The 11,280-nt window shown below is 34.0% G+C and overlaps 1 protein-coding gene and 1 long non-coding RNA gene across 2 annotated transcripts in view; both read right to left on the bottom strand.

Moving 5' to 3' along the window:
• Positions 1-11,280, bottom strand: part of LOC132199098 (uncharacterized) — a 150,718-nt gene that overhangs the window by 49,390 nt on the left and 90,048 nt on the right. The window contains exon 2 of the long non-coding RNA XR_009442078.1: positions 10,479-10,527. This is a non-coding gene — a long non-coding RNA (uncharacterized LOC132199098). The remainder of the gene's footprint in view (positions 1-10,478; positions 10,528-11,280) is intronic.
• On the bottom strand, positions 299-2,165 carry LOC132199013 (monocyte to macrophage differentiation factor 2-like). Its single transcript, XM_059623386.1, has 7 exons — positions 2,010-2,165; positions 1,871-1,958; positions 1,659-1,816; positions 1,169-1,421; positions 925-1,114; positions 544-596; positions 299-385 (listed from the first exon to the last, which is right to left on the bottom strand). The coding sequence occupies exons 1-7, from the start codon at positions 2,048-2,050 to the stop codon at positions 299-301; spliced, it is 870 nt and encodes a 289-aa protein (XP_059479369.1). The 5' UTR covers positions 2,051-2,165.

The raw sequence follows: 11,280 nt of genomic DNA, 5'->3' as shown, positions 1-11,280 counted from the left end.
AAAACTCAAAAAGTCAAAACTGGCAGTATTTTTTACTTCAAACTTCAAATTTTTTTTTATTTAAAATTGTTATAAAATTTTACTTAAAAAGATATTTAAAAAAAATTACTAAAACAATATCAATTAAAGAATTTCAAAATATTTGCATTAATTTAATTATATTCAGAGCTATAATTGAATTTTCCTCGCATTTTTACGTGGGATTGGCATGAAATTTATTACACTGCGAAAGGACTCGCTTCAAATTTATGAATGAAATAATTTAGCAAGACATCCGCAGGAATGAACCATCTGCTCCTCATTGTACGATATTAGTTATCGAACTGCTAGTGAATGGGGCAGGCGTTTGTGCCTCACCCAAGTTGGAAAAATTCGACGCCAGTAGCTAAAAACCGAAAGAGCTGCAAGTTCTTTTAATTACAAGCTTCGATCGGCGTGTCCGATATAATGATATATAAAGCATAAATTCAAAAAATCAAATGTAACATTTTTATTTATTGCGTTTCGATCCCCCTGGAGTAAAAAACTGCAGGAGCAGCCCACCTTTATTCCTACTGTCAACGAGTTTGTTCCAAACCAGTAATTGTTATGCCATGCTGGAAAAATATTAAGTTTTATGGTTGAAATATTTATTTGAATGAGCGCCCAGCCAAGGCGCATTATTTCCGTTGAGAGGGCATTATTTATTTCATTTAATCTGAGCCGGCTTCAGGTTATTTCTATTTGAATTTCATGTAAATAATTTTAAATGATCGTCTGCATTTTAGATTTTTTTTTTGTTCTAAATTTATTTCCAAGTCAGAATCGTCAGAATATAATAATTAATGATTTAATCTCTCTGACAAAATCCGTTATACTTATTTTCTCAACATCAAATTTTCATTCAGACCGAAAATTGCAAATTGTCAATAAGTTTATGGAAACCTTCGCCGTCCGCTGGAATTTTGTCATACAGTGTGCCGAGGACAGTCAACAAATGGATGCACGCGGCGATGGCACCCAGAAGATGCCAAATTGCGTGGGCAAACGGAATCCGTCCGTCCATTTTGAAGAAAAACACCCCCGCGATGTAAAACAATCCGCCAATTTGAATTTCGAACAAAACAGGGACGTCCTATTCGCAAATCAGATAAAAAGTCAAGTGAAAAGATTAATTAGCCAGACTCACAATTGATAAGAAAGCGAGTCCGGGAGCGATTCCCATGATGAGGTAAAAGGTCGTCTCGAGCCACTTGAATCGTTCGTGGAAAATCTGTTGGTAGAGAATGCCCACGGAGGCGAAAACCCAAATCAGCCACCAAAGCTCAGCCACCAGTCCATGCGGAGGGACGCGGGTCAAGGTGAGCCAAGGGAAGTACGAGGCGGCGATAAAAATGTAGATCATCGCCCTGTCACATCTGTGTAGAACGTCTTTGACCGGCCTAACAAGTTCAAATATTACTTTATTTTAAGGATCTCTAAATAAAGAAAATAAAATTAGTTGTGATGGCAAATTATTTGAACAAACCAGAAGTTTGTTTTATGATTCAAACGATTTTTAATATATTATTTTTGAAGTAAACAAACTATATTTATTATTATTTTTTTTTTATTAAAAGCGATTGTCGATGTAAAAAATCTTGATCTCAATTGTGTTATAAAAAAGTAATTTTTTTTACCCTCGAGTTTGGCACAAAAGTGCACAGTGAAAGGTGGTGGAGACGGTGAATATTGAGATTATGGACAAGCTGTAGACAACAGCGACTAGAAGTTGAGGCCACGTCGTGGATCGTTGCAACAGAGAATGGCCACCCCAAATACTGAACGGAATCCAAATCTTCAGAGCAAAAACTTGCAAGGTTAAAAGTATACAGTGAAAAAATAAAAGTACCCCATTTGTGATGACATTGGCAATGTGCTCGACAGTTGTAGGGTTGTAGGCCTTGTTTGGAGGCGCCCTTTCGTTCATCCATTTGTACCTATTTACGGTCAGTAAAAATTATAAAATATTTTTAAATAAACCGACTCACTGTTTTAAAAGGCGAAGGAAAGTCGAGTCGAACGAATTCATGATCGACGATGCAGGCCTTTCTTGGGCAAAAGCGAGAATAATTTTTTTGCGATAGCGCTTCTTTTTCTGGTGCAAAACTCGGCACTCATACTGCTTCGTCGTGCATTGCACAATGTCGTCCCTCTCCGATGACTAAAGAATCGCGGCTAAAAAACGCGCACATCAGCTGCCTAAGACGAAAGATTATTTTTGCACTATAACTCTCGCTTATATATGTATATACTTTTAAATTTAGCACATAATTTGTATACAAACGACTGTAGCTTTATCATTTTTTTCTTATCAGTTTTAGTAAATATGGTTCCAATGACGTACATATTAGTTTTAATAATATAGGAGTTAATGAAAGTAAAAACTAGAAGTTAGAGAAAATTAAATATTTTAAAACTATGTAACTTGCATCCATACTTAATGATGGAGAAGAATTTTTTCAAGCGTATCTGTAAAAGAATTGCAAAGAATTTAGTAATTAGTAAATTTAATCTTTTTTAATCTGTGACATCTTTTGAATGTAAGCAGTCTAAATTAATTAAATTTATTCTATTGGATTAATTGACGATCGAATTTAATTATTTTTATATGTTCATACCGAATTTGGACTTGAACATGAGTGCTGATGAAGCGCGCAAAAGAAATTATATTCATGCTTTCAATATTAATCTACAAGAGATAATTATGCATTGACTTGATAAACTTTTTGTTTTTTATTATAGTTACATTTTATGAAAAAATCAGTTTATTTTTGAATCGTTAAAAATTTGGTTTACCTAATTTTAGTAAGAATTTAAATATTTTAAAATGTTAGAGTGTGTAGGATCAGTACATAAATTTCATTATTATTCATATTTTGGTACTTCTATCCTGACAGATAGTTGTCTTCTATAAATATACCATAATTTTATGAAATTGAACTTGTAATTTTAATAATAATTAAATATAATCAAAATTATATAAATCTCATTTGCAAATAATTTTTTTACAGATAACAAGATTTTAGTAAAACTATTTAAATATTTTAATATCGACACTTAACCTCATTGTCAGAGAATAGAGAATGAAAAATCCAAGGATATTTTCTTATTTGTATCTTTGCTTTGGTCTTGCCTATAATAATCTTTCTCTGAAGATAAATCACCCACGTCCCAGCAGATCATGTAATGCACGTTGGCGCGCAGATCGGTGAGAGATCAATGTATAAATAATATATGCTAACAAACGCGGCAAGTTGGAGGGAAATATCAGAAAATATATCGCGTGGCCACACGAATTTTGTTTCACATTGTGCGCCAGCCGCGGAGAGTGACGCAGCGAAACGCGCCCGCTGATTTTCAAAAGGTCTCCGCGCCTTTTTAATACACGATAGGTGGAAATTTCAATGCACGACGGCCATAGGATTTAAATGTAAAGCGGCCGCAGCATGCGGTGCGCGCCGGAGTAAAAAATCCAATACATAATTTCTTTTCTCTTTTTAATTCCAAAGCCGGCTTTTCATGTACATCAAACATCTCACATACATATTCGGACAGAAAAATTTTAATAACACTGAAACAAACATGAGTAAGCATATAATCGGGAATTGATTTTTGTATTATGCACCAAGAATCGTTGCTCGGAAAAAATATCGCCGCGCGCTGTAGTCCATATTTAGTAGCAGTTTAAGTGCTTTCCATTAGCCAGCATTGCCCCTAATATCTATTAGAATGAACCATCGAAAATAACAGCTTGACGAGCGAGAGAGACGCGCTAGCTCTCATCACTCGGGCCAATTTCGGCCCTTTTTTCTGGTAATCCTTTCAAAAGGGGCAGAACAGAATTCGAAATATTCGAGAGAAGCTTCAGAAGCACCGGCAAAAAGTTTGATTGACATCATCCTTTTTGGCACTATAAGGAAAAGCGAGAGGAAAAAAAGTGCTCTCTGATCATAAAACTATAAATAAGTAAATGCAAATTTAGTAATTAAAAAAAATATCGGAAATTTATAATTTATTTATAAATTGCAAACAATTCTATAAAATAATTTTAAAAAAATCTTATTAAAATAATTTTAAATCCACTTATTTTCCTCAGACATAAAAGATTAAATCGTTTAAATATTTTTTTTTTTTTTTTAAATTGAGTTTTATAATATCAATTAAAATACCAAACTTTGAATTCTTTTTAAAAATGTGTGGAAGTGTTTAAACTTTAATATGATTTATTTGTTATTATAAATTTTTTCATAATTTCAATATTTTTACATCCATATTCTATATTTACCGTTTTAGAAAAGACAGTTAAATGGCATGCAAATCAAATAACGAAAACAAACCGGCGCTGCATATATTTGAACAATGAGGTCTGCGTGCAGCGCAGTTGCCCTCTCTAGAGATCACACCTGCTGCCAAACGTTCGGTGCGTCTATCTCCATTGTTCGAGACGCAGCATCCCGGTCGGTTGGTCCATGCCATGAGCGCGCCAAAAGAAATGCATTCTGGTGATTTCCCTTTCAATGAGGGCACGCGCCGCGCGCCGACACGGCGCACTGGCCAAAGCAACTGTCCAGCTCTTCCAATCCTTTGTTGCATTCAAGCTTAATATGCTTGCACTAGGGCCTGATTGTAATGAGAGACGATCTGGAGGAGAGACATGCACCGTTGAAGAATGAACCGTCGCCTCGCTGCGGTTATTAATCTTGTCTTTTGGCGCTCGACTGACGTTCGATGCCTGTCAACGCGGCTCGCTAAATAATCGAGTTAATTTTGTTTTAATGAGGAAATGTGAATTTTTCTCTTAAAAAAAAAAAACTGTAAGTTCAAGACTTTTTCTTTGGGGGTAAAAAAAAAATTAAATAAATTTCTTAATTCAAATTTTTTTCCGAATTATAGCTACATAGTTCTCTTAAAATATAAAAAACTTTCTCTGAAGATAAAATTAAAAAAATCGGATAATTTAAAAATTTTAATCTCCTAAAATTTTCCATGCAATTTTAGAAAAAGATTAATCTTGTTAGAGGAATGATTAATGATTGAATTATACACTTCAGTAGAAAAAATTTAAATTACCTTCAAGGAAAATAAGTGAATTTATTTGAAACACATTATTTTCAAATGCCAAAGAAATTGATATTAAATATGGTCAATTTTTCTTACAATAATTATACAAAGGGGTGAAAAGTTGATTGACCTTTTCATTGTGTCGAGATTTTTTGCATGTTCTAATCCCTTGTCATAACAAAAATGCGCCCGCATTCCAGCGCAATGTGTCTGCATCTGACAAAAGGGCAAACCTCCCAAATAATTCTCTCTTTCTGCCGTTCCGATATTGTGCGCGGCGCGCGACGCTGCTGTGATTTAATAACAACAACACATAGTGAGAGAGAGAGAGATATAATAATGCCCAATGTAAAAGAGTCCCCATTGTGTTGTAAATTGTCACTTGTTGCGCTCGTTTATCATGTTTCCACATTCACGGGGATGCGATAATCTTCTTTGTGTTCTGCAGCGCGCATTTGTTATGATCTAATCAAGCATGTCGCCGTGCGATTGAGAGCGAGGGGGTGACACGCTGCTGCGTTTTGTTACATAAAAGTAGCTTTTCGCCGCCAAAAAAGGTGAAAGGGCGGCCGACAGCAATGCGGAAATGATCGACACACACGTAATTCTCCATTTATCAATATCCCCCATGGCAACCAAATAGAACTGAAATTTCTACACGCACCAATCATTTCAGATTTTTTTTTAAGAATTGAAGGATTCGTCATCAACTTGATCTTTGTTAATTATAGAACAATTATTATAGTTTTATGATAAATGTGTTGGTGTATTTAATTTAGAAAGGGTTAAAGTGCGTGTACATTTTTAAATTTGAAAATTTGGTAAGTATTTGTAAATTATTTGAATTAATGGCAATCTTTTTTTTGTCTATTTCACAACTCCCTTTTAAATATATTTTAAAAACAATATTTAAGTAAATTGTTCTCCTTTTTCAGGAAATTTAAAAAAAAAACATAATTATTGTTTTCAAGTAATTATGACTTGATTTTGAGGGCGACTGTACACTCAACGATTTTAAATAAATTATCCCTTCAAAATTAATTTGCAATTAATTTAATTTAAGACTAATATGCTGGAAAAAAATATTTTTTGTGTAATTTTTTGTAATTTAATTTTCATGAATTTTTAAGAAGCTTTGTGTAGAGAGAAATAATTCAACATGAAGTTTAACGAACAACAAACAGGCGGGAAGTTCTTAACAATCACCATTGCAAGTTGTGGAGCGCATATCAAAATTATATAAAGGATCTCTAGAGTTCCGTATAACAAACGTCCTAGCTCATCTCTCTCGTCTACTGGTCATTCTCATTATGCATTATTTTCCTCATTGTGCGTTGTGTGCGATATTATGCAGACGAGCAGCAGAGAGATGGATGCACGTGAATTGTGTCGCCGCAGCATCTTTGTTGCAGCGAGACCATTGTCATCCGGATGCTGCAGCCGGGCTTTTTGTAACGATCTCTGGATGCATCTCGTGCAACACATGCCATTGTGTCATTCAAGACGCAGCAGAAAAATGTTGGAATTGTAACGAAATGTTTTTTTTTTACGACAGATTTCTTCACAATCAGACTTTGATTATATTTAAAAAGGATTTTATTATATTTATATAAATGGAATTTTTAATGATTATCCATCGGTCAATTTTTAACCGAGAAAATTCATTAATTCTTCTTTGTTGGACACTTTTCCCCCGGCACCATGACATGTCACAAAAGTCAAGCGACGCGATTTCGTTGGGAAAAAAGGAAAGGGTTTTGATGAGGAGGAATTTCGTCTAGATAGGCAGGAATTCATCTCGGGAAGGGTCAATCCTATTGAGAAAGCGCTGGTTTCACAAAAAGCTAGAGGGACCGGGGTACGTATATAAATGATCAATGACTTGCAAGAACAACAACAACAACAAGAGGATTAATGGTCTTCTTATTACAACAGACAGCAGCCACTTTTATGTGTATATATCCCGGGAATAAATTTTTATTTTCATATATGTTTCGTTTTCCCGGAGAACAGACACGCCTTCGATCAGCCTTTTCTTCGTCCGAGCGGCTTCTCTCCAAAAGTTAATACATATAAAATAGTTTTGGCCCCCGAGCAGAATCAAACCGCTGTTATTTCCATATTGGAGCAGAACAAAAGATTTATGGCGATTTTTCATTTCACAGCCGCGCACGATATTTATGTGCGGGGTTATTCTTCATTTGTTTGGCTTCCAACAGCCGCATTTGTTATAAATTTCTGCCCTCTCATTTCCAACACTGACATATCGGAATAATTTTCTTTTGATCTCGTTCATCTATGATGCATAAATACATGCAAATTCATACAATTAAATGTCTGCTTGGTAATTAAAATCATATTAAGTTTTGAAAATTTTCGTTGATTAATTAAAAATTCGATCGATTTTTAAGAAAATTTAAAATTTAAACTATAAATTTAAATATTAATAGTATTGGTGAATTTTTCTTTTTTCAAATTATAAATTGTCATTTTAACTTATTAAAATTTGCTACTTTAAAGATTTAACTGCTAAAAAAGTATGCCTAGTAATTGATCTATTTGAATTTGTAATCTTTGACTAACCTTAAATTTCTTTGAGACTTAAGACTTTTCACCTGAGACTTCTGCAGCTGAAAATACGCACAAAATTCAAGAAATCATGGCATTCGCAAGCGAGTTTTTATCAAAGGATTAGTTGATTTCGGCAAAGTATAATTTTCTGAAACGAATATGCATGGACTTTTGAATAAAATAAAAATAAAATGTCCTCAAGTGCCAATTTTGAGGATATTTCATTGCCACGATCAAGATCAGATCACGGGATATTAGCATTTGAACAAAAAATCTCTTATATCGAATTTTTATGATCGTACTAAACCGCCAAAAATCTGCATGAATAAATTACTATTTTATAGCATTTATTGGCCATTTTATAGGGGCGCAGATTGAGGCGAAATCGGTGATTTCGGCTATAAAATGAAAATAATCTAAAATAAAACGAGTCTTTTTATGGAATGTTAATGAACGTCGAAAGTATTTCGCCGGCGTTTTATGGTCCATAAAATCACTTTTAGAAGGAAAAAACGGCGGAAGCGAGTTTGATTTTAAAATATACAAAAGCATGGGAACGTACGTACTTGCATAAGGGTCATGTACTTTCGATTTCAAAAGAGGTCATGATGCGTGCATTACACGAACTGAAAATTCCGCTCTTTCGGGCCGGAGAGAGTGATTGATGCTTTATTTTCACAGTGATCAATCATTAAAAATCCGAAAAATGCCGAGAGCAAGAAGGGTTGAGAATCTCGAAACGGTTGTCACGCGTTGTTGTTATCATTTCCTCGATGATGCAGCACGGCGGCATTGTGCTCGAAAAATAAATTCCCGACCAGGTGCTTCTTCGGACGGACACTCAGCCGCCCTTTCCTGTTCTCATTCATTGTTGCGCAACCCTTGCTTGCTTCCTTAATCTTGGAGCTTTTTCTTGCGTTTTTGTGTAAATAATGAATTACAGTACATGGCAGAGGGTGACACAAAGAAAGGCAGGGGACAATGATGGGTGTACGCGCGGCCAGGAAGATGCAGCATCATTACGGTCGGCCGTGACGTGAAATGCGCAGAGCGGTGTCATTTTTTGAAAGCGGAACACTCTTACTACCCCTTTGGCTTTCAGACCACCGGGGGTTGCAACCGTTGGAATATCTCACCCAAAATTTATAATGGGAGTCTTAAATTCTGATATACCTTCATAATTTTTGCTAAAAATTTAAAAGCAGCAGAAAAGAAAGAAAAAATATGAGACAATAAATTTTTATTTAGATCTGATATATTTTTTGTAGCAAACTTATATTAATATCATAATTAAATCTTATTAAATTTATCAAATTTTAATTATTAAAATAAAAATTTTCTCTCATTTTCAAATGTTTTAAATTTAATAAATACTTAAATTATAACTGTAAATATATGAAAAATATTTGCTGGTCTAATGTTTTTATATTAGGTGATATCAAAAATGCAACGATTTATTAAAAATAAATAATTTATAAATAAAATTTGCTTTTAAGTGATAACTGATAAACACTCAAAATTCAAATGAGCAATTCATTTTCCTCTATTTAGGTATCAATATTAGGAATCCAGTTTATTTATTTTTTACATTAGTATTATCTTATTCAAATGAAAAATTAATTACTAAATGTGCTGCGTATTTTTTTTTATAATTTGTGCATCACAAAGTATGAAAATGTTAAAACATTCACAAATATTCTTATTGCTACTTATTTTCGAAGAATCTGGACGCCACGTAAATATTTTCTTGATTTTAAAAGGTGGTTCTTGAACTGCTCTCGCGTTTTTTATTTTTGTGAGCGGCTCCGAGAAATTTTATGTCCCGCTCATTTTATGGCCATTTCTGCAGAAATAAGTGGCACCCAGATCGAGCCAGATTATATACAATTTTATACCCCGCGAAAACAAGAGTCTTCGCTGGCCGCGTCTTTTATGGAAATCGAATCTCATTCTCGCTTTTCCGGCGTCTCGATATATTAAATTGAGCAGCTCTCTCGGTACCCAGTGTCGTGCAAAAGCAACTTTATTCGCCCATAAAACACGCCGTTCCAGAGCAGATTTTCGCCATCTTTTAATGGCAAATGTTGTTTTATTAAGGCCTCGCCGTTTTCGAGAGAGATATTGAGCCCGGCGTGTATCATGTGACCCAATAAAGTCGGCTTTATAATTGTAATTAAAGAAAATAAACCCCTCCGCAACACGCTGCGGCAACGCCATAATCGTTAAAAATGAGTGCAGGTAGAGGTTTTACGGTCGCCAAAGCATATAAAAATGATAATTTCCAGCACATTCAAATCGAAGAAACAACAGGACCAGCCCCATAAATTCAGCATCTGTGGAAAAAGGAGCGTCTCACATTGGGCCAGAAAAGAGAAGTCTTAAAAAACCAACTTTAAAATGGACATAAAAGTAATATAAGCACGGTTTATGGCTAATTAAAGTTATATTCCAGCTCTTTTCCTTAAAAAACGTTGCAGTTAACTTCTTCTTTTTCACCAGATTTTCAAAGGACATTTCTTATATGGAGGGTTTAATTAATTACGTCTCATTTAATAGGCACTTTCTGATAGCCGGTCGATATTTTGGGCTTGTTAATGAGCACTCGAAAAAGTGGAAATCTCGCATTTTAGAGCCCATTTGAGTGGATCGTAAAATTTTATTATTTTCCAACGCCGCCCTAATTTTGCGAAAAAGAGTGTTCCGCGCATTAAATGCGAGAGCAGCAAATAAGCACATAAATAAATCTGACTTTTCTCATTCGCGACATGCAAATTTTTTAGGAGATAAACCGGATAATTTAAAAATAAATTTGTATTCAAACTTACCCAAGAGTGCCACAAAGTTGTGTAGAATCAGCGCACTTCATTAAGGTCCCTGAAATAGAAAACAAGAAGCGTTGTTTAATGAAGAAGATTAAAAATGCGAAGAAAAAAATATCAATTTAGTATAATCAATCTCATTATTTATTTGATTTTCAAAAGTTCTCCTTTTTTTATTACATACATACATATAGTTTGTTTAATCTTTATACTTACACAATTGCAAATTACGTCATTCTAACTAGTAACGTGTTAGTCTTTTTGGATAAAAAATATATCTTTGTTTTCATGAAAATTCTTTTGTAGCAAATATTATTTCCTTTTGGAAAAATTTGACTTATGAAAGTTCTACGTTTTATTTTAAAATGAATTAATTTCCGTCATAGTTTTCAAAACAAAAATTTGATTAAGATACTTTTGAATTTCATAATAAATAAGTTAAAACAGAATTTTGTGGATAGTATTTATGCGAAAGATTTGAGCCTAAAAATAAGAATTTCTATTATTGTTGGTGACACAATGAAAAACACAAAGAACGCACCAATATACAATTAAAACATATTTTGAGGGAGCAAAAAGCACATTAACACTATAACTTGACAATAAAAGAGTAAGGAATCAGACAATCAGCTGTTTGAAAAAACGCTCACTTACAGCCATAGTGATATGAAAAACCGTCTAAATAAACCCGCAGAAACCAACCAGAGCGTTATGCAACAAAAAAAACGTGGTCTGGAATATACAAGACCTATTTTCGATTGAAGATTTTCACTTCATTTCAGAGCAGAATAAAGTCGATTTCAATAAT

The sequence above is a fragment of the Neocloeon triangulifer genome, unplaced genomic scaffold, assembly GCF_031216515.1.
Source record: "Neocloeon triangulifer isolate White Clay Creek 2 clone unplaced genomic scaffold, ASM3121651v1 ptg000013l, whole genome shotgun sequence".
Taxonomy (NCBI): Eukaryota; Metazoa; Arthropoda; class Insecta; order Ephemeroptera; family Baetidae; genus Neocloeon; species Neocloeon triangulifer.
Note: the sequence above shows the minus strand (reverse complement) of the source record. Positions and strands in the feature narration are given on the sequence as shown.

Excerpts from the sequence above, each read along its gene's own strand:
- LOC132199013 (XM_059623386.1), bottom strand. The coding sequence starts at position 2,050 with ATGAATTCGTTCGACTCGACTTTCCTTCGCCTTTTAAAACA. Across the intron at positions 1,817-1,870 it reads CCAATGTCATCACAAATGGG|ATTTGGATTCCGTTCAGTAT; the intron begins GTACTTTTATTT and ends TTTGCTCTGAAG. Across the intron at positions 1,115-1,168 it reads GACTCGCTTTCTTATCAATT|GACGTCCCTGTTTTGTTCGA; the intron begins GTGAGTCTGGCT and ends ATTTGCGAATAG.